Genomic DNA, 26,965 nt, shown 5'->3' with positions numbered 1-26,965 from the left:
GACATCCTCATCATGTGAATGCATGTAGCTAGCTTGGAAGGTCTCTCAGTACACAAATGGTCAATTATCCTGAAGAAAGCATCCCAACTTTGGAGCTACTTTTTGAGTTATAGACACTTGAAACAATACATGTACTTGACTGAACAATTTTCAGAAAGGGGGAGGGGAGGATGGCAAAATACGCAGTGAAAATCAGCATTAAAGGGATGGTATAGTTTTTGTAGAAATGGGGATTCAGTTTTAAACATTTTATGAGATGACTGGAAACCAATAATATGAATTACTAAAGAGCATACAATTCTAAGACTACAGGAATTCAAAGTTAATTTGATGGAGATCCAATTTGAAATCAGGTTGTGATTTTCAAAAAAAAAAGAAATAAAGTAAAATGACTTTTTTTTTTAATTGCAAGTGATACACAAATTGTCCTTATTCAGTTTTCAATAATAGCCACAACAAATTTCATAGGTATACATACTGAGGTGTGACTCAAATCAATGACCTGACTGCTAGACAGACATCATACTCGATTACTGGAATTCCATGCAGCAGGTATTGCTTATCTATTAAAATTAATATTTCTTGTGTCAAGTTGTTTTTTATTGAAACTTAATGGCAAACTGACCTTCATCAATGGAAGTAAACACTTTAAACTATTCAATTTTTTAGTAGTAATTATCCTGATAAAATTAGGGCATACATCACATACTCAGGTTGGTCATAAAAAATATAGAATATGATTGAATATGATTATGATGGTAAATATTTGGTAGATATTGTTCCCTTGACAATGTGGATCAGTATTTGAGTAGTTTCAACTGATTCCACCTCAATAATTATGCAAAAATTTGTTTATGGGTATTTTGCAAAATTACTTTGCAAAATACCCATATACATGGTTCTCCACACACTAAACGAATGGGAGACAAAGGACATGCATACTCAGGTTGGTCATAAAAATATAAAAATATGATTGAATATGACTATGATGGTGAATATTAGGGGAATATTGTTTCCTTGACAATCTGGATCAGTATTTGAGTAGTTTCAACTGATTTTACTTCAATAATTATGCAAAATACCCATAAACATGGTTCTCCACACACTAAATGAATGGGGGACGTACAAAGTGTCCCATACGTAACTGTCCCATACGTAACACGTCATGTCTGTCTTTAGTTAGAACCTGTAATTACAGCTTTTTGCCTAATGACATGAAACTTACCTGCGATAATCTTGAGTGTTGTGACTTTCATCACAGTGAGTAACAAGTTGTAGAATGAAATACATGTACTTTCAGAGAGTTTTGAGGTTGAAAAAAATGTTCAAAAAAATAAAATTTTTCTGGTCCCATAGGATACGTAACGGCACATATTTTCTCTTCTAGAATATAATTGTCAAGGTCATTTTTCTCAATTGTTTTACATGATTATACTTCTTCTAGATATTAATCACCATGATAAAGTTCAATATGATCAAAGGCCATTAACACTATTTTTCAGGTCATAAAAGTCTCTGAATGTCCCATACGTAACGCGTGTGTTATCTTGGACTTGCCCTAAATCATCCATGCATCCGAAAGGAAGCGTTGCGTTGGTATCGACAACGTTAACTTTCATGTTGCTTCAAAGCAAAACGTCTCGCTCTTCGCAAGCCTCTATTATTGACAATCTTGTAGAAATGTAAGTCAGTTCGAGAAACCCCATTTACTATGGGGGGGGGGGGGGCTCCTGCTAATAAGGATCCCTCCTCGATCCTCCTCATGAGCATGGCCAGGTGCTCATGAGACCCCCTGTTCACTTATCATCCATCTCACATTTGACATATAGATTGTTGCAAGTTCGTACTCTGATTTTTTTGTTACACATACACACATGCCCACTCTCCGTGATGAATAGAAAAAAAAAATTGTCTTTGCTTTTTGACAAAAATCGAGAATTAATCACCCAATGTGCAGTGACCCACTGAAACACAGGTACCGGTACCAGCCAGTTCACTCAATTCAGGGCTGCTCAGCCTGCACTGCTGCACCTATCGGCCTGATCCGACTCAAAATTTTCAGTGAGCACTGTTTTCTGCGGATCTCGCCTCTCCATGCAGGAATAAGCCCCATGGCCATGAATGTGAAGTCTGACATAATTTTACAAATTATATGGTAAAGAGAAAAATAAAATCAGAACTAGCTCAAGATCTAGTAAACCTAATCTTGTGCATACTGATATCTCTATTCCAAATTACTATTCCACACTGATACAAAGTGATAGATCGAGTAGTGGGTTATTGAATATGTCAGCAAACTAAGCACTTTGTAGGTAGATCTATTACGGGTTTGTATAAATTCCGCCATCCACCAGCCATTGGGCGCCTTTCTTGCAAGCGTCCTGCTGAATCCAGCGCAGACAGCATGCAAGCCATGCAAGCTATGGGATTTTTAAAGTGAGCTTCCACAGCACATCACATGCATGGAAGGAGATTTCTGTACTTAGTGTTTTATTGCCTTATACTAAAAGAAACCAGGAGCTAAAAATCAGTGTAGATGAGGTCATCTGCATGTAGGTTGGTGATTTTTGATGATTTTTTTGACAATTAATTTTGCAAGTTGAAAAGTGGGTAGAACTAGAAATGCTTTTGTGTGCCCGTCTGCCTCTGTCAGCCTTTTTTGTGTTTGCTGAGACTCCTATTTAAATATTACAATATTGAAATGTCATCAATTTAAGAAGTAAATGAACTCTCAGCATGTTTTTTCTAGCTGCTGAAATTGTGTTGTGGGCTATGTCACAGTTGATAATGATAGAGTTAAAGCCCTTCCCAGTTGCCATCTTTTCCTTTCTTTCTTTCCTTATGGGTCTGCTGGTTTTCTGAGTGGCTTGCATACAGTAGGACAATTTCCAGCACAATTCAGAATGGTCATTTCTGTCCACCAATTGATTTTTCATTGGCAAGAAATATACAGTGGACTCCAGTTATACCGAAGTCCACGAGACTGGCAGTTTTTTTTTTTTTCCATTATAAAGTGTCGAAATTTAGTTATAGCCGAATAAATAAACAATGAAAATACATAGAGTGGATTACATTGCAGCCCTAATTTTTACTTCATTGTACACAACGGGTAACCGGAATTTCTTATAACCATGTTCATTACAACTAATGGGAGTGCACTGTGTGAACATTATTTGTGATATATACACGTACTTTGTCTTTTCTCATGATGCAGAGAACATCAGGCTATTTCTAGAGATAGAAGTGACCAAAGTACTCACCAGTCCAAGATCCCAGCCAGAGTACCAGTAGATTTTAACTGTGAACAGAGAGCCCGGGAGTCATATGACGATGGCAAGGCTAGCAGGAAAGACATCCCTGGTTGCTGCATTTGACGAGATTGTTCACTTCTCATCTATTCTGTCCAAAGGAATTGAACCAGGTAAGTGTCTTTTTAATCATGCAGATCCAATTTGACCCCCTTTTTTCCCTACCACCAGGTTCCAGTTTGATTAACTGGAGTCATAATTTTTTTTAAAAATCTAATACATTATCTATGATTAATTTGAACAACTGCAGTAAGTTGAGACTTCTTCGAGTTGAAATGAGTCATAGTATCAAATTGATTATGAAATGACAGTAAAATCATCCCACTCCTAGGAATCTCTTGTATGTTGATTTCCAGATAAACGTTTACTGAAGGGTAGCAAGTGGCAAGTCTGTAATACTTTTTAACTGTATTTTCCTAGATCTATTCACATGAATTTGTGCTCTCGTACTGTGATATTTTCTGCAACAGACAAGAGTACTTGTGTTCACCCTGCAAACTGATTACCTGTACCTACTAGTGGCGTCGTAGTGGCAATTATGCCATATCAGTTCCACAAGTAGCAAGCCCTATTCAGTGAGAGCAGTAAAACTTGGGCGACTTGCGCAAGGCAAAATATACACATGGTGAATTCATGTCTCACCCATCACCTGAATGTATTGTATGAAATGGTTGCCCACCAGAGTTCCTGGCCGCAGTGCAGAGCCAGGAGGAAGGGCGTCGGCGCTGGCTACAGGCTGAGCAAGAGACCATGGGGGGCAAGGAGCAGCATCTGAAGCTAGTGGCAGAACGGGACGCCCTCCAGACAAAACTCAAGCATGCAAGGTGGGTCAGTGCAGTCACTTCAGGTTGACAATGAATCCACTTAACCACTAATCATTAATTTTTTAGAAGTAGTAACAGTCTCGGTTGTTGACCTTGGTGTCACTTGCTATAAAAAAAAAAAATATTTGTCCATTTGATCATTGCCTGATTGATGTTAATCACATGTTTGTCATGAAGAGGACTTACAAGTCTTTCAACATTCTATGCCAAATACAGCATGTCTTGGATATTACTTTATATGTCAAGATTGAACTCACACACCTATGATGGGAAAAGCACTTCTGTTATGACAGTTCAAGTATGATTAGTGTGTATATTTCTGTATTAAAGCAAAAAGAAGTACATGTATGTACAGAAGATATGTTACAGTGGCGTAATCAAGTTTCTAGTTTGTTTGTAGGATATGGAAGCTGACATTGATCGTCTGAACTTTGAAATTTGATAAAAGCAACAAGACAGAAGAAACGGCATTCATGATCATCTGGGAGTCTCATGACCTGTTTTGTGTACCCAACACTGATACCAATGATATAATTATGTGGACATTGCAATCTCAAACTCTGCTAGAGAATGTGTGAGAACACAGTATAGTAACATGAATGGAGATGGTTATTAGAATGTGTCCTCAGAAAATCATGTCAGATGATTTCAGTGATATTCCAGTGGTCATATTATGTTTTCAGTATTTGTTCTCTTCTTACTGATCTGTTCTTTTTTCACTGAGATGGACACAGATTGTAACATGAAGTGTTACGGTGTAATAAAAAGTTTTTTTCCCCCTTTGTCACAGGAATCAAGTTGAGTCTGAAATGACAAGAAGGAAGAAGGCTGAATCATCCCAGGAAGAACTGGTAAGATAAGGTTCCATACTAATTTGTATGACTATAAAGGCAGCAAGATTGTATAACATAACTACATGTATCTCTCCTATAGATACTGCAGGCATGATCTTTGTTCCTTGCATGCTATTACCCAAAATAGAATGCCAGTCCAATGGTAGGTAAACTTAATGAGAAAGAGAGTAAAGTCAGAGCGAGAAAATTGTAGATGCTTTACTGCAATGGGGTATGCAAAAGAATGTTGTGGAATATAGACTTTGAAATGATTTCTTGAAACACTGATTTTGTGACAAAGATGTGCAAATAGCATACAGTGAGTGATGATATCATTGCTGCTTGCATGATATTTGCGTCATTTACTTTGCCCACATTTTAATCTTCACTAAATTTCCTGTAGCTAAACTGATTAAACAAGGGAAATTGTAATAGTTTTGCAATGATAAATTCTGAGATAGAGAAATGTAATGCTAAGATGAGCTTTCACAATGGAAGTTTATAACTAGTAAAAACTGTTGGAGTGAGGAGCTATGCAGAAGTTGCAAGCACAAAAGAAAAGAAAAAATGTCCTGGGTGCAATTTTGTCACATGGGTTTATTTCAGGGGCTTCCCCAACTACCTGCATAACTGTATACTTAGATATGACAGCGTCATTATATTCTGTTGTCTTCGTATGCCCATGCAGGAGCGTCAAATTGCACTCATCCGCGAGCTCCTCGCCAACGACAACAACAAGATGAACACGTTGACAGACAAGGAGCGAGAGTCGCTACTCTTCCTCAGCCACAATGCCGGCACCCCGCAACCAGTAGCAGGGTCCCCCCACAAAAGGCTGTCCTGCATCAACGAGAAGTCGGCCGATCTCCTCTCGGCCTCCGACCTGGATCTCGACCACACCGACGACGATCTCAACGTGTCGGTGCTCCGCGACGGCAAGAAGTGGAAACGTGCCAAGAGGGTATGCAGCCTTTGTACCCAAGTTTTCAATTTGCCCTTGAGAGCAAGATTTCAAACCCTTGATCATACTTGTGGTTGAGCTTGTTTAGCCCAAAATATTTTGCAGATTTAAAGATTTTAAAAAAAATCAGCAAATAGATGCAAAGCAAAATTTTGTTTGCTTGCCCCGGGAAACTGAAAGTCTTATTCGGGCCAAGTAATATGAAACGACACTTACCCTGTTGATGTTGTGAGGGCCTTCATGAGTAATGACTTTATTGTAATGTCCTGCTTATGAGCGCCCATCTGCAAATTATGACCCTCTAGCAAACATATTCAGCTGTTTCTGTCTACATATGTGTCTGGTCACCAACTCTTAAGTTTAGAAAAATAATTGTGGTGAAGAATGAAAATGTTGCCATTCATATTGGCTAATAGAACCCACAAGTCCAAAATGAAGTACTGCATTAACAGCAGCATACCACAACATCTGCTCCATATACTGATAATCACTCTTGTGTGAGATTATCTGTTTTGTATATACCTTGAGTGACACTGGGTTTGCATGATTAAATCCGCATTCGTCATTTTAGAAACCAAGTGCGCCACCTCTGGAAGAAGACACTCCACCTAAAAAGAACAGCAGGCTAGAGGATGTAAGTAGAATTTTGTCAAATGGTGTTCTGGGAATGATTACTGGTATTTGCTGTATATTTTGAGATATGAGAGACATGTGAAAGAAACTGATATTAAATACTATGAGCTAAAAATGTAACAGGATTTCATGTAGACTATGGGGTGAGTATTGCTAACTCATTATGTACTCATTTGTTCAATATTGGTCAGTAGACATTAAGAAGTCTGACATGGAAATGTTAATGCTGTTAATGCTATTGGCAAGTTCTAACCCAAGGAGAAAGGTTGTTAAGATTAATGTGAATGCTTCTTGAAAGGTTGTATAGTAAATAGTTGAACACTTTCTATAAGCTGGCCAAGTGGATCTCATCCAATGTAGGATTTAAGTTTTGCCTTTTTGAGCAGCTGAATATGACTTGTTGAAATTGCTGCATTGAGCAGGAAGTGTCGCTCTTTCTCTCTCCACACAGGACACATCAATCATCACCACCACAGTGACCGTACCCCACGAGGGACCCATCACGGCGATGACCAACGTCACAGAGAAGTCTGGCCGGTACAGGAGAAGCATGAGTCAGCCAGCCATTCCTCTCAGAGGTGAGTTACTGTCAACACAGAAATTTTCGCGGTACATAACTTTTCGCATATTTTGTGCTACTTTTGGCTAGCATGAATTCTAAAACCCAGAAAAATATCTTCACAATTTTACCTGCATGTTTTGATTGGGTTGACAATTGCACAGCACGAATTCAAGAACGCACGAATGTATTTTTGGGCTATACCCAGCGCGAAAATATCAACATTTACAGTAGCCCAGAAGGTGGGGATAATATGAGGGCTGCTAGGCAGTAGGCATGTTCCTATATGCTCTCGCAAAATGCTGCCCGGAAAGGACAAAGAAATTGTCAAATGAGAATACATGAGCATATACAAAGCTGGAATGTACCCTGTGGGCTGACAGAGTGCTGTACAATTACATATTTGAGGCGTTATCTTCTTGAGGAAGCAATTGAATTGGTACTTGCATAGAAAAAAATGTCACTTGGGCTGAGAAAAATCCTTCCTTCAAGAAGAGGAAATGTTTAGTAAAATCACTGTAATTCCTGGAAAAAAAAAAATTGGCATCATTCTGCTCCAGATAGTTGTAGGGATTCCATAAAGTTCCAAATGCTCTGGATAGCTGCGGGGCATGAGAAGTTACATGGAATCATAAATTAATGATCACAAATGATAAATAGTCCACAATCAAAGTGTAAACAGACTGCAATGATGACAATAAGGAACTTGGTAGCATTTCCTCATAAAATAATGAATAATCAACTTTTGATCTCTCAACCATCTTCACGCAGACCATATAATGGCTACACCTGTGTAATGTCCTCTATCCTGTATGTTTTAATTCTTTGATATTTGCTAGTGTCTTTCAAAAAATCAATCGGCTTGCTTTTGGAATATTTTCTGCATCCATGCTCATTGCAATATTGCCTGTCAATTCTTGTTTGATCATTGTATTTTCATCCATAGGGGAGGGTGAGGAGTACCTGTGGATGTCTCCAATCCAGCTGAGAAACACAACGCCGAGTGGCAAGAGAGCCAGAATTCACACTTTCTGTACCAAGACGGTCATAAAACCAGAGTCATGTGATCCAGTAAGTATAAATTGCTGTTTTTCTTTTTGCAAAACAAAGATGTGTCATTAATGAAAAAAACAACAACTAACAGAAATTGTTCTACAGTTATTAATGCTTATCCACTGTAGCTGTAATTGATTAGTTGTTGTATATTACATTTCAGTGATTATGTCGTGAGAAATGAAGGTGAATGTTTCTTGGACATGAGGAATATGTAAATTGTACTAATCAGTAGATTGTGTAACTATCTTGTAGGATGAAAATATCCTCATGTGTGTTATTGTCATACCAAACATGTTACCACCTGTACGGAGTTACATATGCATTATATTTAGTGTTACAAAAAATATTGAAATGGTTGTTGACTTCTTGTTTCTTTCTCGTATAGTGTGGAAAGCGCATCAAATTTGGCAAATACGCTCTGAAATGCAAAGGTAAGTGCTTTTAACAGTACTTTTTCAAGTCGTGGTTGAGTGCACAAGGAATCAGCATTGACATCTAGACTTTAAACAAAAAAAAAAGAAAAATGACAAGACATGTCCAGAGTAAAACCATAAGAGTACGTAGTCATCTCAAAGCCTCCTACTCTGTGTGAAATTACAGAGCATTCACGACATGCTTGAGGTGCATTGATCAGTAAAGGTTACACTTGTGGCATCCATGAATTGAATTAGCTTGCGTGTCGACTCTGTGCACTGTCATTTTCTAATTATGTTTAGTTTTGCATGTCTTTCATCCAGCCAAAGGAATGTTCCTTTCATGTGTTAGTCTTATATCAATTAAGACAGCAAGAGACTGCAAGATGTGATGATGAATCTGTTACTCATGATCTCTTCTAAACGAAAGGAACACCTATTTATCTTACATTGACATTGGTAATTTAATATGTGAATGTGCCTACATTGTCTTGCATGGTCATTATGCATGTGTACCATCTCTGCATGAAATTCAGCTTTCTTTAGGGACTCCATAAATATCAAGACCATATGTTGGGAAATTTACATTCACCATTTGAAACATTACATTTAAGGCGTAATGGAAATTTATACATTCTCAGACCTTCCAGTATCTCTCGCAAATAAAGGCGGATCATTAGACAGCTTGTAAGCCTATACCAAATGTACACCACTTATTGCTATGCTGACAGGTCTTAGCAGAATGCTGTGACAAAGTGGAAATGCATTTCTGTTTTATTTTTCAACTGAAAAACAACCAAAATGGGAAAAGAATGAGAATAGACGAAGATGCACAGCAAAAGAAAGTTGTGTGAATCAAGCCTTTGATTTACTTCTTACGATGTAATTATCTTTCTCTCAGATTGCAGACTTGTATGCCATCCAGACTGCAAGGACAGCGCTGCTCTTCCATGCGTCCCCACGACGGGCACACCCAACAAGATGCAAGCCTCTGGTCTGGACGAATTCGTGCCAGCACACCCGCCCTTTGTTCCCTCGCTTGTGGTATGTTGATGATATAAGCAGGGACGCCACTTTTCAGGCGAAAGCCTGAATTCAAGCCCTTGTAGTATCAAAGTTCAGGTCCTTTTGTGTACAAAGTAGCATCATGTAGATCTATTAGGCCCTCTCTTTCATCCCTATTGGCACTTCTGTATAAGATGGTTGAGCGAAAACTGCCTGGACACATCTCCTGGTACATTTTTTTTTTCTCTCAGAACAGTAGTTATGTTGTGAATAACATGAATGACAAAAGCATTACCTTGATGATCCAAACCATGCACTGCCTCATGAAGAGTGAGGATTGTGTCTGCATTTCTTAAATCCACCCTATTTTTACCATAAATCCACCCTATTTTTACCAGACATGCTGTAAGAAAGGACAAAGTACCTATCTTTTGAAGTGCCCAGGTGATATTGTATCAAAACATGTGAACACTTTTCTCATTTGTCATTCCTGAACAATAACTTTGAACATATTATCTATATCACCTTGGAGTCTCTTCTGGAATGTTCATCTTCAACATGATATTTTCCCATCATGACTTCTGCTCCTCATTGACAGTTGTAACATATGAACTGCAACACAAAAGTTGACCTTTGTTTTTATCTTGGATGTCCAGATTCAGTGCATCACGGAAATTGAGCTGCGTGGTCTCACTGAGGAGGGTCTCTACCGCCTCTCAGGCTCAGAGCGAGAGGTCAGAGAACTCAAGGAGAGGCTGATCCTCAAGAACGAACCTCACCTGGTGAGTTTGTCAAACAAACTTGTGTAATCTTGTGCCATGCCCTTGCTAGCATGGTCTGAGTGACTGCATGCCACTGGTAGCTGGTGACAGATAATCCACACTTCATGACAAGTTTTGTCCCTGGCATGAGATGTGTCTTCTTTTTGATTCACTCTGCCTGGCTGCAGCTTTATTAGAACCTTCTCACCTGACAGTTACTTTCTGGATGGATATTTTGATCAGCAATCAGCATTATTACTAGAGTGCAGAAATAAAGAAGATAAAGGTTGGTACCCATCCTGGAGAAGCTGATGAGTTCTCTATTCTTTTATGCTACATGGAGCCAGCTATGAATTCAGCATGACAGCCTGATTTAAGCTTGGAGTTGACTAAATCTGACTTTCTCCATAGAAAAAAAAAGAAGGTTTGATTCCTTTTGCGATATATAGGAACCTTTTGCAATACAGGAATGGTTGTATGTGATATTTGTTTAATGTTTAGCTTGGATGTTCCATCAGATACTCTATGCCAGTCTTTAACTTGTGCCTCTTTATCTGTTGCGCACTCTATGCAGGAGAAGGTGCGAGACATCCACACCATCTGTGGCGCCCTCAAGGTCTTCTTCCGCAATCTACCGGAGCCCCTCGTCACCTTTGAGCTACACGGGGCCTTCATGAAGGCTGCAGGTCAGTCAAGGTTCAAAGGTCAAGGGGCTACCCCTTTGGGTAGCCTGTCAGATATAAATTTTCTGACTTGATATGTGCTGTTTTAGAGTTCCTGTGTAAACAGTTGATTTGGTCACTGTGAAGGGGACGGGAGTACCTGTATGGCATCTTGGATACATCAGTAAATTCTGTTGTGTGGTAGTCAGCTGTAACTCACTTGTTTCTGTCAATTTCCCCTCTGAAACTTCTTGTTAAAATTGAATTAATAATTTTGCAAGGGCTAGGTGATGATTTAGATTTGTTCAACCTTAACATTCAAAGGTCATTTGTTGAGAAATATGAATGATACACTGTACATTCACATTGATCTAGATGTAAACCTTGAATTGTTTCATTTGATGTAACATCCTCTTTTCCCTTCCTCAACACATACGAAGAACTGCCTTATCATACTGCCTTATTACACTGTATGTTATGAAACAGATTCACATTTTCATAAATGCAGGACCCAAACTTTATGTAGCAAAAGCATTTATACCCTTGTTTGGTCCTCTCCGGCATTAAGCATACCAGATAAAGTAGAGTAGATGATTAGATGTTACGTATCTGTCTGTTTACCTATATGCCTGCTTGCCTAATTACGTGATTCTCCCACTTTCTATCAGAACTGCCCGATGTGGATGACCGGACGACTGCCATGTACCAGGCTGTGAGTGAGCTTCCCCAGGCCAACAGGGACACCATGGCCTACCTCATCACTCATCTGCAGCAGTGAGTATACACTCTGGTGTTGGTATACACTCTGGTGTTAGTGTACACTCTGGTGTTATCTGCCTCTTTCTGTCCACTCCTGTGTTCTGGCAATGGTTTGCTAACTCATCCGAAGATCATTTCAGCAACCCTCGGTCATTTGTTTTGATTAATTCTAAGGCAGTTATGAATGATTTTGATGCAGAATATAAAAAAAGAGAAATAGATGATGAAAAAATGTATACATTTTGTTCAAAATTACACGCAGTTGATTGGACATTTTTATATGATATACATGATGTAAATGAGAAATATAGCCGGTTTATAGACATTTATTCTGAATTGTATAATGAATGTTTTCCTGAAATAGGTTAGACAACGAAAACATATGCAAAGAAAGCCATGGTTAACTGCAGAAATAAAAAAATTGTGTAAACGAAAATATGTTTTGTTTAAGAAATATTTAAGAAACCCAATAGATAGTAGAAGGAAAGTGTATAAACAATGTAGAAATAAAGTCAATAATATGATAAGAACTGCAAAACGAAATTATTATGATCTTAAATTCAAACACGCTATGAATGATGCAAAAACCACTTGGAGAGTTATAAATGAGATATTGAGGAAGAAAAAAGAGAAAGCGTCGATAAATGAAATTGAGTTTGATGGTAAGGTAATTACAAATAGAAAAGATATATGCAATGTGTTTAATGATTTTTTTAGTAAAATTGGAAAAGAAATTCATGATAATGCACAGTTAAGCATATCTGAAAATGATTCTTTTAAAAAATGTATATGTGGAAAGGTCACTGATTCTTTGTTTTTTAGTCCTATAACAGTTTCAGATGTTTTAAATGTAGTTTTTAAATTAGATGTAAATAAAGCAGCTGGGTATGATGGATTTAACACAAAAGTAGTAAAAACTTCTATTGATGCAATTGTGTCACCTTTGTGCAATATTTTTAATGCGTCTATTGAACAAGGTATGTATTTTATTGTTTATTGAATTTCTTATGTATTTCTATGTTTCTTTAATTTTTGTTTTTCATGTTTTTTTTCGTCAAAATTTGTCGCAGAATATTTCTAAAGCATAATCAGGCAAAAATAAATCCTTATCAGCCATTGAAAGTAAAAATATTTATTATTGTGTGAATTAATCGCAATAACACAATTTACATTGGATTTGTACACAAACTCATGTTTTTGAGCAATTTTTGGGTCGACGAATTTTTTTCAAAGGGGCGTGGCTTCAAAACGGTATGCCCGGGAGCGACAAATTTGGTCTCAAAAGTTGCGCGATACTTGAAAGAAAAAAGTCATAAAATGTCGCGGCGAGAGCATCACGCGTTGCGGAATAATCACGTGAAACGTCGAGGGGGGGCCAAAATGCCCCCCGGTGGGAATAGGGTTAAGGACATTAAAGTATTTGTATAGTCTCTGAAATACTCATGGTATTGAAAAGCTGCACTTTCAGCACTCATGTAAAGGATGTTACATTTGGCCTGTAAAGCATGTTCACTTTGGCCTATAAAGCATGTTCACTTTGTATGATTCAGATAAAATACATAGGGACCAGAATTTGAAAGTAAAACTCCTGGCATGCTTTAAAAAGAAAAAAAAGAAAAGAATGAGAATGAGAATCCTACGATTTTGTAAGTGTTGAAGCAAGGATTAGTCTGAGTTATTGGGCTTTGCACTGCATCCGACAGATGAATCTTTGCTGTTTGCTGCAAGTAGAGAGCAGTCATCCCATCCCTCTGATCGTAATTGACGTCCGAGTGAGGGGAGATCAGGATGGAATGCAACTTTTACATCACATAATTGCATAATTAGAATAACAATCCCGTTAACACATTAGGGAGTAACACTTTTTAATGTTTCCATATACGTTCTTTCTTCATTTTCCAGTGTGTCGGAGAGCCCAGACTGTAAGATGCCAGTTTCCAACCTAGCCAAGGTGTTTGGGCCCACACTCATTGGCCACAACTGCTCCGAACCAGAACCCATGCAGATGCTGAGTGACACCAAGACTCAACCAAAGGTGAGAAAGTCAACCTCCCTGAATGTAGAACACATCAATTTCATTCCTTTTTTTTTATGCCTCCGCAACGAAGTGGCCGGAGGCATTATGTTTTCGGGTCGTCCGTCCGTCCGTCCGTCCGTACGTCCGTACGTCCGTCCGTCCCGTTTTGTTTTTGTCGATATCTCAAGAACCGTGTGGTGGTTTTACATCAAACTTGGTATGAGGGTATATCCTTGGGGGATAATACTTTGTGTGGATTTTAGGGTCACAGGGTCAAAGGTCAAAGGTCACAGCTTATTTTGTGAAAAAAAAAATTGAAATTTCATGTTTTTCTCCATATCTCGCAAATGGTTCAAGGTATCTTCATGGAACTTAGTATATATGCTTGTACCGATGGGCAGTGATTATCTAGGGAAGTTGGGGGTCATGGGTCAAAGGTCAGGGGGGTCAAAGGTCAAGGTCAACTCTTCAAAATATCACTATTTTCCTTAAAATGCAATATGCCTGAAGGTTGTTTTTTTTTAACTTGATGTATGGCATGTATTACCCAATATATATTTTTGGGGAAGTTTCTTGCCAAAAGGTCAAAGGTCAAAAGGTAAAAGGTCAAGTGAAAGTGCTAAATTGCACTTTTTCCTCCATATCTCTAAAGTAACTCAAGGTATCATCTTGAAACTTACATATTTATGCATGTTCAACCTAACAGTGATTCTCTTTGGAACTGTGAGGTCAAAGGTCAAAGGCCAGGTTTAGATAATGCTATTTTCCCATTTGATACTGAAATTATACTTTTTCTCAATACCTTGAAAATTACTCAATGCATAAACTTATAAAAGGGTCAAAAGTCAAGTAAAAGTCATCAGTTCCCCAAATACCTGCACTCTGACATTTTAATCATTCATCCAATTGAACCTAGTTCTAGGAAAGTGAACATTCAGCACATTTGTGTCAAACCTGTCATTTTAATATTTTGCCAATTGTGTGAAACTGTCATCACACATTGTCAAGACATTGTACTATAGACCTATTAGTAGAACCATGCATTATGGCGGAGGCATATCAGTAGCCATAGCGATATATCTAGTTTTCTTTTCTTTTTTTGTATAGCAGAAGAATAATGCACAATGTGATACACAAGATCAGTAAATGTGCATGAAAGGGATGAATTCAATTCAATATCAACTATGCGAAGGACATGTCTTACTGAGATTACATCAACTATAAATCTGAGAAAAAAAAATCCCTCCAGCCCATGATTGCTTATTTTATTTTTTGTGGTGCAGGTGGTGGAAGTGCTGATGTCCCTGCCGTCAGATTTCTGGAAGGCCTTCATCAACTTTGACACTGAAAACACACCAGCCAGGCATCCGAATGTCATAGCAAACCAACATGCTAAGACTCCCGGCACACCGGGCGCATACAGTAAGTCACCTGATTTATTTCTTTTTACAGCTTTTGTCACATAGGTCTTTCACGCCGAAGAAGATTACAGATCTACCTCAAACCTGAAAATCAAATATCTCCTATTTGGCAATACAAATTTTTGTTTTTCCCTAACTTAAATTTTGTCATTAATATTCTGAACAAAAATCTTCACCACATTTATGACTTCAAATCAGTAGCAACTCCAAAGAAAAGAAAGAAAAAAGAAGAAGAAAAATAAAAACAATGATAGTACTAGTAGTAGCAGGCTGCAGTAATCATAATCATCAACATCACCTCCACCATCATCATCATCATCATCATCATAGTAATAATAATAATAAATGTATAATGAATAAAAGATAATAATAAATAGAATGAAATTTATTGATTATACATGTAACTTCAATTAAATGCTTCATTTAAAAGAAAAAAATGAATAAATGAAAAATAAGAATTTAATTCACACAGGTCAATGTACCATTAAATCATATAGATGTGCTTTTCACAGCAAGGTTTCCATACTCCCTTCACCCTCCTCCAGCCCACACCAGCATGCTTGGTCCCATCCATACCCCTGGGAAGACACCGAAGAAGACCCCCTCCAACAGCAGTCTGGGCAAGGCCAAGACTCTCTTGGGAAAGACCTCTCTTACACCAAGGTGCGTATCTCATCCTGCTTCATCCACAGTTCTCCCTTTCGATGAAAATAGAATTGTTAAAGTGTATCTGTTTAATTTAAAGCTGTACGTAAAGCCCTCCTTACTATTTACAGTGTGCATCACATTTTATCATGTGGATCATTGCAATGACATCCAACTGTGGTCATCGCAAAGCTACAAAGATCAACAAGTCTGTACTCTGGAACATTTTTCACTGAATGCCAAAGTCACTTTTGTGTTATTCTCTTGTGAAAGTTTCTTCTGATATTGGGTTACCTCCCTCTTTAGGTATATTGCTTCAGGGAAGAAGCAAGCAGATAAAGTACTTTACTCTCTCTTTTTTCTCTTTTTTTTTTTAATGAAAGTTTATATAGCCATCCAGAAGTCAAAAATGTAAAAATCAATGTTTCTTTGTTCCATATGAGCAAATGATAAATGCTCAAAGCTGGCACCAAACTTCCAAAAAAAGACATTACTTTGCCACCAGTGTTAACTTCATTTTTTTATTCTTGGTGTCTGTGGTTTGGTGTGAATGAAGACTATTTCCACCGACAGAGACACTTAACGTTCCCTTGTGCAAGAGCAGCAATTACATCCAACCATGCCCCACCCCCATAGTGTATATGTACATGTACGTGTGTGTCTGTCTGTCTGTCTGTCTGTCTGTCTGTCTGTGTTTCCTATCACTTTGGTTCTCTCTTCCTTTAACTCTTACTCTATCAATACTCGGGTCGAAGCCTGAAGGAATAAAACTGAAAAACTCATTTGAGACATCTTCAAACTACAAGATGAAGTTCAACAGCAATCAGGTGGCTGCCACGATTTTTGTAAGAGCTAGAAACATGTGATGAGTTTACAAGACTTGACTTCCCTCACTATAAGCACGAGTTCAATGCAGTAAAGGAGCAACTGGGCCTGTCTTGTGCTGTCCCATCTTTTAGTGTCTGCCTTTGCCACATCCTAGGCAAATACATAGCACACTGCATCCCAGCATACTGTAAAACACAATATTTTTGCGGCATGAAAGTTTCACGAATTGGAGCCTACGGCCTTTTTGGCAGCATAAAATTTTCACGAGTTGCTTCTAACATTCAATGCGTTTAGTGTAGAGAAGAACTTTCACATGCATTATAATTTCACGAATCTTGGCTGTTGTGAAATTCGCAAAATTGAAATGCACGCGAACATTCCTCGTTTTACAGTATGTATCAAAGTGAATTACATGACCCTCCCCCCCCCCAAAAAAAAAAGAAATACATCATGTGAAAACATGAGATCAAGAACAAGGAGGTGGAAGCAAATGCCAACAGTGGAAGTGGTGAGATACATGTCAGCAGGTTTGACCATTTTTTTTCCCCTTTTCCCCAAAGTTTTGTAAGTGTGAGATTCATTGTAGTCTCCCCAAGATGGCCAAGTTTCGCTTGACCGCTGGAGACTCTAATGCATGCAATTTTTGTGTCATTCAAATTCAGTATGAAGAAAGCAACAGGTAGCAAGGCATCTAGCATCACATCAAGGTTGGTTTTTCACCTTTTTGATGTTTTTTTTCCCCCTCCTTCTTGGTGTCTCCTACTTCAAGCATATATTCTTGCCAGCAGACTTTAAATGTGTATCCATTGCCAAATGAGGAAAATGCTATTCAAACTGCATCATTTTCTGCATGCATAGACTGCAGAATCCCTATTCACAGAAAATTAGACTCATTTTTTACAGCATAGACTCTATATAATGAGATTGATGTACAATTGACGAGATTGAGTGATGACAATTAACATGATGATACTGAGAGTTTATAATGCAACACATTTTTCCTCTACAAAGTCTGTCTGGAGACGGACCTGTACAGTGAAGATGAATTGCTTAAAGGACAAGACAATGTCACGATGATGTTCCCATTGGCCCAAATTCATGAAGTTGGTTTAGCGTGATATAGGCGTACTTTTGACATGCGCGTATCAATGTGCGTTTGCTACTGGACGTCTATTGGCGTACGCAATCTGTCAATCATATTTCCGCAGAAGAAATTTGCATAAACTATGGTTTAGACCATGGTTTCAATTGTATCACCTTCGGGAATTTGGGCCATTTAGTTTAGATGTTCCCCTGGCCACTGAAATCATGTATTGTAATCGTGAATTGTCTGGCACATGAAACGTTTTTCCTGCTGCAACAATAGTTTGCTTAGGTGTGGGGGTTGGGGTTTTTCTTTTGTAACTTGCCGTGTGCCAGCAGAACTGAGCTAGTTCTAAACCTGATATACTCACAAGAAAAACAAAGACTGTAAATTACTTGAATAATACATTTTTATTTACTCTTGGTTTTGCTTGGGGGAGGGGGGGGCAATATTTAAAATGCCCACATGTAGCCCAGCAAGTGTCTGGTTTGTGGCATACATCTCGTTAGTATTATTATTTTTTCCAGCAGTCTCGCTCAAAAAATCAGAACAAAACACAAGCAACAGACTAGATCTTTCTTAACAGCTAGTCCTTCCACAGTGTGAATGACTCTGCTGCTAATTTTTTTAAATGTGATTTCTCATTTGGCATTGGTCTGTAACCTACCTTACATACACGTGTGTGCGAGCAGGTCAAGTGTTGTATGCCTGCTTTTTGCAACCATCCTGTAGTTCAAATCCAGCATATTATCAGTACCTCCTGTAGAACTTGTTTTTGTCTGTGTGTCCATTGCGCTCTTTCACATAAGTGCCATTGCAGCTCCTATTCCAGACAAGAGGCATTACTTCCTCAATCATTATGAAAATGAGAACATTTATCCCGCAGTGCTCACTGCAACTCTTTTGCTTTATCGTTACTACCTGTATATTTGTATTTGTACGTCATCCTTTCCACTTGCTGTTTTGGGCCAAGCTAGGCTCTCTGATATTTTCCTTATACCTTGTATTCGCTGTGATGCCTGTTAAGCAGTGTGCAATGATTTGCTGTTGCTATGACAGCAGCCTAGAGGAAACCAATCAGCTGTAAGCATTGCAGTTGTTGCCATGGTAGCAGCACCTAGCTGCTGCAGAAGATAATAATTGTGCATTTTTTTTTTTTTTGGCCAAACAGAGTCACAGTCCCTGCCTCCTGTGATCTAGCTGTGACTTTATATTGTTGCTCATGTCTGTGTTTCACGTTTTGATTCTGTCTGGTCAGTGTCAAAAGACCATCCACGTCCACTACCACTACTAGGTCCACTACTGGTTTGACCTCAAGGTTGGTTTACATATCGCTTCTGCCACCAGCAGCGCTGTACCAAAACTGACCCTTACACTGACCAGCAATATGTGATGTTTCTGTGTAAACGTGTCTTGTCGTGTACTGTCATGTCTCATACTGGTGTGATTGTGGAAAACTAACCATAAAGCTTATTTACATTTGGTGGGTCAACTCAAGATGTTCTGAGCCATTTTTTTTTCTTAATGGCTCAGTTTTATACTAGTATCTGCTAAATGGCATGTTCACTAAATCCTTTATACTTTGCAATTTATTCAGGTTCTTTGGTATTGTACTTAGGTTTTCCCCTGCAATGAATCAGAGTCGGTGCAATATATGCAGGATAGTGCTACATTGTAATGTAGAGCTGTCCCCTTTAACCTTAAAATGAAATTTCTGGGCCCCATTTCATAAAAAGTTGATTTGATAGCAACTCTTGCTGGAATTGCAAGTGTCATGGTAACGACAAGAATCCAGCCTCCTGATTGGCAGTTGCTGGGGGAAGCAATTAAAGAGCAAGAGTCGCTATCTTAGCTATCATCGTTTATGAAATGGAGTCATGGTTGATGGACGCGACAGTCTAGATGCTTTGATTGTGTACACTCATCTCAAGTGTTTAAATTTTTGTACATTGGGACCCTGAATTCTTTCAAGCCCATTTGGTTTTCTGTCACTTGGTGTATTAATGTACTCAGACATTCATGTTCATATCAAGCAGATTTGTAACCATAAAAATACTTGTCTTTATTTTTTCATGGTCATTAGCGGTACATTTGGAAGCAAATCATTCCGCTCGTCACGCAGGTCTGTTGTTCTCACTACTCCCATCACTGAAGTGGTGTTTTTTTGCTTTTCTTTTGTTTTCATTTGCTGTGGCTCTTCCATTCTTCAACCTGAATTTTGATTATTATTCATGCCAAACTGCATTCTATCCACAGACTAACTATAATAAAATATTCTCATAGCTCCTGTATCATTTACAACAGTAGTAAGTCCAAGGGCAAAAGTTGTCTCAGTTACTAGTATTTTTTTTCTTATCTTTCCCATTTCTTTTTTTCTTCTTATGCCATTGTGTTCATAGTTCTCACCTCTTATACTGTTTGAAGAGATGAATTACAGTATGTGATGTAAATGACTCTATGGAATTAGTCTTTTCATAGGGTTACCCTGTACCTGAGATCATATTGGAATTACTGTAAATGATCACAAAGCTTCAGGAAATGCATGGAAGGATAGACAAAAACAATATCAACTCATTTATGGAAATACATTTAAACCCAGTAATTTGGTTTCACATCAACATGTGTGATGAATTTTCTTCATCAAGTCTCTCTGTATGAGTGCTTACAAATTTTCCTTAACTCACTGACTGGAAAGCAAAACCTGTGTCTCTTCAGTCAAGTAAAGTTGGCAATTTTATCTTCTGAGGAAGGGCTTAATCTCCTTAGACAGATTCATGACAGAATGTACGAGAGATGAAATATATACAGTATATTCCAAGCAGTATCACAGCATTGAAAAACAGTGTTCCAATAATAATGAACTGCCCTCCATTGAGGTACTGCTTTTAACAAGGTAAATTTTGCAGTCCTCCATTTCCTTTGCTGTATATTTAGCTGATCTCTAACGTTTCCTTTGCTATAGTTAGCTGATCTCTTTTTAGTGCATATGCAACTACGTACTGGTTATAACAAGGTAAAATCCCGGTGACTCCATTATAACGGGGTTTCCCTGTAGTGAGTAATATCTGTGTGTGTTTTTGTTTGTTTGTTTGTTTTTTCATAGTACTCTTCATCTGTGACCTTTCTAGATTTCTAAGCTAACTTTCTCTTTCAGTGATGTGATTTGCTAAATGCACAGGATAATCAATTCAATACCCAGGTCAAATTTTTTATATATAGTATGAAAGAATGCTGCGTTTGGAAAATACCATTGTGGAAGCAGTTCAAGATGATGATGAAGTCTTGTATAGCGCCGGTATCCGCCAAGTCAGGCGCTCATGGCGCTTGCTCCAAAATGAATACATAATTCAGCTTAAATTTCATGGGTGCACCGCTTGTGATATGACAGTTAAAATAAAAAGAAATAGTTCCAGGAAGTAATTGTCTCCAAATGTGTAAACATACATTTTTACACATTGGCTAGTTTTTCAATTTGAAGAGATTGGTCTTGAGGGCTGTTTTAAAAGATTCTGTGGTAAGAGCTCTGCGGATAGACTGTGGAAGGCCATTCCATATCTTTGCAGCAGCCACGCGGAATGAACGAGCTCCCCAAGAGTTGTGTGCTCTGTGTTCCACCAGCAGGTACTTGTCTGCAGAACGTAGATTTTCTCTTGCTGGGACATATGGCTCTAGTAGATCACATATATATGATGGAGAACTGCCATTCAGTGCCTTGTACACAACCAAACTGATCTTATACTCAATCCTCTGTTCAACACATAGCCAAATGTAGATATCCTGTCAGTGTAGATGTGTGGTGATTTTTTTTTGCCTCTTAAGAAACAGATAGACATGAACTAAACAAAAGAAAATAATAGAATGTTCAGATGTCAGTGATTTATTCTCTAAAAAACTATTAAAAATCTGCTGGAAGCTAAAACTTGTCAGCTGAACCTATTTACTATAGTTTGGTGGGATTTGTGGGGGATGGTGGTGGGAATGAAAGTTGTTGTTGTTGTTGTTGTTTTCAATTGAAAGAATGCTGTGTTTGGAAAATACCGTTGGGGAAGCAATTCAGGATATCCTGTCAGTGTTGATGTGTGGTGACTTTTTTTTGCCTCTTGAGAAATAGTTTGACATGAACTGAACAGAACGTTCAGATGTCACTGATTGACTGCTCCAAAAAGTATTACAAATTTGCTGGAAGCTGAAACTTGTCAACTGAACCTATTTGCCACAGTTTGGTGGAGATTGTTAGAGGGGAGAGTAGTCTGAAGTCTATAGTGAATTTCCTGTTAACACCAATTGTATCCACCATGCATATTATATAACTCATTTGTGAACACTTTACAAAGCATTTATAAACATATAAAGCATGCATGACAATATCAGTAAGACCACTATCCATTATATATGTGACAGTGCACCTCAAAACAAACAAAAAGTCGCCAGGCATGAATTTTTAGTTTAGACCATTTTCTGAAAGAGCAGACTTTAAGCTTTAAAATGATATATAACTCAAATCAAATGGACTCTCCTAACCTATCTAAATATTGGAAAGAAAGCACAAACTCAGGAAAAGTGTGAACTGAGAAAAGAGGCTCTGAAGTACAGTGTCTATTCAAGCGCTTAATCTTTACCAAACGGTGCTGGCTGTGCGATGAATGGGACAAAAAACAGGAAGTAAACCACCAGAGTAACAACAATGAAGGGATTATGAGATTAAACTGAAATTAAACATGCCTCATTAAAACATTCTGTCCCTAATTAATGCCAACTTTCAAAGCAGTAGCACTATCCTTTCAAAAGTTATTAGAGTTGAAAGTGAAGAGTGTGGACAAGGTTTTTCAGAAATGAAAAAAGGATTCTAAAGACACACCTAATCACACTATTCTACCAAAAATGTTCGAGATAAACTGCTAAAAAACACACTTTCCTGTCCGTTTTATGATACCAAATTTTAGTATAATGTAAAAGAAGACCCGCTCTTTGAGAAAATATGAAAAGGTCAATTTCAGCTAGGTTGACCCATTTCACTTATTTTCAGTCCTCACACAAAATCAGTGTGTGCGACTTTATGTTCGTTTTGAGGTGCACGGTCACATATTGGCTGCTATTGACAAGTCAAATCGTATCTTGCTACAGTATGCCCCCATTTAATAGCAATCATTGTGTTACTCTCAGAGTATTCATTATATCATAGATTGATAGAGAAAGTGATCAGGAAACTATCGGTATGCTTTGGACTTAAGCTTGCTCCTTTCAGTAATGACTACAAAAAGCTTGAAAACAACTGTGTTAGGCTTTACCATACTCCATAACACTTGTGAGACGTAAGCCTTCAACGTTCTATCTAGTTGTACTTTTTTATTCACCTATTCCTGCGGTGAATTGAAAACTTATATCTTATATGTGACGTCTTCATGTACTTCAGAACCGTCTCTAACCTCACTTTTGAAATCAAAGTTTTGACGAGTCGTAATATTACATTTTTGTTTCATTTTACTGGTACTCTGCAGCAAGCTATATGTGTGTGATTTTTAATCACATCCTTTTGACCATGTCCTAATTTCACCATGTTTTTGATAATGAATGACATGTATCTAACATACATGACGTACTGCTTGAGAAAAGTGGTTTTGGATATCAGCTACTGAAGAACACGCTGCACAGAATTGGCAATTATTTTCATATGGCAATGTACAGTGAACATGATGCTATCTGGTCTATGTTCCAAGGAGAATTTACAGGCAGTTGTTATTCACAATGACTGAAGCTGTTATGAAAGCAGATTTGCAACAACCAATTAGCTGTGGCCATTTTTAATTGCAATTCATTTCTTGCAAATACCTTAGTGAAACTGGGCCCAGCTTACCCATTATTCCATGTCCCAATATTCAATACATCCTGTTATTTCTCTTTCAATACCATTTTTCATTTGTTTTGTTCTGTTTTTTGCCTCCAAACCAGATTCGGCAGCAAGAGTGACCGCAGCAAGAGGAGTACGCACTTCTTCGCCTCACCAACGCTTCGTTAGGAATCCACATAGGTGTCTAGTCTGTGAGCGGTGACTAGCACGCAGTCTTTTTTCTTGGGGGGGGGGGGTAGACGATAGACTGCAGAGAGTAAGAATATTGATATTGCACATGTTGTAGCATTTAAAGGAAAAAAAGACTAGTTGCTTGTACTGATGTATTTTTTGTACGCATTTGATATGTGTGTGTTGATTTACACACTCATGGTGTTGCCTCAGAGCTCAGAGTCTGGTAGCCTAGTCAGTACAGACTTTGCTCTTCCATAAATTCATTTCAGTGCAGTAGAATGTTGTGGTGAGGAAACACTAAGCAAACTCAAGAAACAAAAACTGATCATTCCAAGGTTCACATTGTCACTTTATTGCACTGTTGTTGTAATGCTTGTCACTGTAGAACAAAACTGCAATAAAAACTGCAATAAAAACAATTCAATTTCATCAGGCTCAAGGAATAGTGTTAAAACAAGACACCACTACACATTAATGTTTTGTAAATATTTGCTCATTACTATTAAATGCATTTTATCAGCATTCTTCAGCATATTTAAAATCTTCGCTACCGTAAGTAATCTTCAGCAGTGAAAATGGATGATGCAAAATCATATTTCAAACTACTGGTCAGTGATTGTATGGGATAGAAATTATCATTATAGTAAGAAGTTCTACCAGAACAGGATATTATGCATTTGTTTGAATAGCTTATGTGGGAATGTTTGTGTACATGTGCTTTAAGCATTTCCCTCATGCAGGACTAGTTTAGCCAGGAATACATTAAAGGACAAGTTCACCTTCATAGACATGTGGGTTGAGTCAATGCAGCAATATTAGTAGAACACATCAGTGAGAGTTTGAGCAAAATCGGACAATCCGTTAAAAAGTTATGAATTTTTAAAGTTTCTACTCAGTCACAGCTGGATGGAAACACTACTACAGCTTGTGATGTCACATGAGTACAACGATATAAAGAAAGAATAAAGAAAATTCAACATATTTCCATTTTTCTTGACTAACAAAAGAACACTCGACTTCTCTCTTTCAGAAGGCAGGGGGAATAATATTACCCTTAACGTACGTCAGTAGCAAGTCGAAGAAATGTGCACTTTATTCAAGAAGTAAAGTTTTGTGAAATTCTATTTCTACTTTCCTTACATAGTTGTACGCATGTGACATCATACACTGTAGTAGTCTTCTCTTCCAGCAGTGACTGTGCAGATACTTAAAATATTTGTTACTTTTGAACAGATTGTCCAATTTTCCTCAAACTTTCACGGATGTGTTCTACTAATATCGATGCATTCTCTCATTCCTTATGTATATGAAGGTGGACTTGTCTTGTAGCTAAGGTTGCCTGTACAAAGCATAGCTACACGTAATAGGTCTAAGGTGGTAGAAGGAACAAAGCAATGGGATCCAAGACACACGAAGGCATGTGGGTAAATACTGTCAAAAAAAGGTGTTTTCCCTTTGTCTGTAGAGCTATTAGATAAAGCTTGTTTTTATGATCTACAGAAAGTGTATGTTGTATGTGTTATTAAGTAATGTACAGTTTCATAGGTCATTTTGTCTTATTTATTTTCTGGTGTAGCCAAATGGCTTGGCGTTTGTTGTGCCTTTCTGTGTACTATGGTAATGTATTATATACATCTCAATTTAGCAGCCATAATTTACAATCATAAGAAATGGATGACGATGCTGCAAAATTAGCAAATCATGGAACTCTGTAGCAGGAAAGACCAAACTCTGCCATCCTGTGGACTTGTCCACATTAGCGGTCACTGCTGGTCACTTTTTCGTAGGTTGGTACTAAGGATGTGCTGTATAAGCTTTTTTTTTTCGTGAGGGTTTAATTTTTGCAAACTTGGTGAATTATTATTATTATTATTATTATTACTATTATTTATAGTGCGCTTTATTACTGTTGGACCTCAAATTTAATAACACGAAAATGTTGCCATGCAATAGGGTAATAGTGCGCTTACGATAACCTTGCTGTCTATTCGCAAAAACAGCATCTCGTGAAAATGTCTGTGACCTCCTCATTCACAAAGATAACAGCTTATACAGTATTAACTGAAGCCATGGCAGTCTTTTATCACGAATGTGGTTAGACTTGGGAGAAATTCTGTTCTCTCTTTCTCCCTGTTACATTCATGAATGAATGTTAGTAAACATTGATGATCAAATAGGTGACATCTCTCTAGGTTTACTGCAAATTTGCCACCATCAATCAGAATCTTCAGAGCCTCTCATTGATGTAGAAGGCAGAGCAGCCCCTCTTAGCACAGATGAAGCATCAAGAATTTGTTGTTTTCGTATCAGTGCCAGGAATGGTCAAGGTGTTTTTTATGCTCTGCTTTCATGGCTCCAGACCAAGCTACCTTTGTACTTTGTGACTGTTGACTGTAGAAAGGCAACTTCACAAAAAAAAATCTTGTCAGACTGTTTTAATTGCAAAGTGAAAGTTTCTCTACTATCTATGGGTTTCTTGGTCTTTCCTGCTACATGTATGCTGTTATCAGTCTCCAATGTTATTATATTCAAATTGTAGCAAAGCACTGTTCTTTATCAATCAAGGGGGGTAAAATGTTTGTTTTTGTCTTTTGTTGTTTGTTTCTTGTTTCCAGTGAATACTCAATGTCATTTGAAAATTACAATTCTGTTTTCCACGAAGTCATGTGGGGATGTAGCTGTCTTTAGACAATGATTGCATAAAATCCACACTGTCCATTTCAATGATTTCATTGCCTGTAAAGAAATATAAGGGCATTCTTATGATAGAAATGGTGTCAAGTAATGCTTCTCTCAATTCATTGATGTTTTGTGATGTGGAACACACAATTTGTAGCACTGAGTTTACAACTGGAAATGAACATGGCTTCTTGCGCATATTTGTAATGTTGGCACTGCAACTTATTTGTATCATTACATTTTACACTGAAAGGACCAAATTTTTATGATGTATGTCATACTGTAACCTTATATTTGAATTTATACATGTGTGGTAGGATATCTTTTAAGTGTTCTTCTCCATTAAGTTGCCTTTGTGTTAATATGTCATGTACATAATGTACAAATGTTTTGCAGCAGAGCAATCTATCTACTTTTGAACTGCACTGTATGTAGTGAGGTCAGATAAGAGATCGTTAGCATGTCATCTAAATATCAATAGATTCTGTACATGGC

General features: G+C 37.9%; 1 protein-coding gene across 1 annotated transcript; it reads left to right on the top strand.

The window, feature by feature from the left end:
* Positions 1-3,275: 3,275 nt before the first annotated feature.
* Positions 3,276-23,817, top strand: LOC139727368 (rac GTPase-activating protein 1-like). The gene is made up of 17 exons (XM_071638328.1): positions 3,276-3,421; positions 3,991-4,132; positions 4,923-4,983; positions 5,654-5,926; positions 6,498-6,560; positions 7,011-7,137; positions 8,065-8,189; positions 8,560-8,605; positions 9,489-9,631; positions 10,249-10,374; positions 10,928-11,039; positions 11,684-11,789; positions 13,677-13,809; positions 15,075-15,213; positions 15,758-15,875; positions 17,348-17,392; positions 23,719-23,817. The coding sequence occupies exons 1-17, from the start codon at positions 3,325-3,327 to the stop codon at positions 23,783-23,785; spliced, it is 1,923 nt and encodes a 640-aa protein (XP_071494429.1). The 5' UTR covers positions 3,276-3,324; the 3' UTR covers positions 23,786-23,817.
* Positions 23,818-26,965: the final 3,148 nt, after the last annotated feature.

The sequence above is a fragment of the Diadema antillarum genome, unplaced genomic scaffold (genome assembly GCF_040938485.1).
Source record: "Diadema antillarum isolate AM-2024a unplaced genomic scaffold, OU_Dant_1.0 seq00000129_RagTag, whole genome shotgun sequence".
Classification (NCBI taxonomy): Eukaryota; Metazoa; Echinodermata; class Echinoidea; order Diadematoida; family Diadematidae; genus Diadema; species Diadema antillarum.
The sequence above is the reverse complement of the archived record's forward strand: the minus strand, read 5'-3'. Positions and strand labels throughout refer to the sequence as shown.

What these genes read in the sequence shown, in the direction of transcription:
- LOC139727368 (XM_071638328.1), top strand. Translation starts at nt 3,325, where the DNA reads ATGACGATGGCAAGGCTAGCAGGAAAGACATCCCTGGTTGCTGCATTT. An exon ending in AGAACAGCAGGCTAGAGGAT is followed by an intron (nt 6,561 to 7,010) that starts GTAAGTAGAATT and finishes CTCTCCACACAG; the next exon opens with GACACATCAATCATCACCAC. An exon ending in AAGACCTCTCTTACACCAAG is followed by an intron (nt 15,876 to 17,347) that starts GTGCGTATCTCA and finishes ATTCAAATTCAG; the next exon opens with TATGAAGAAAGCAACAGGTA.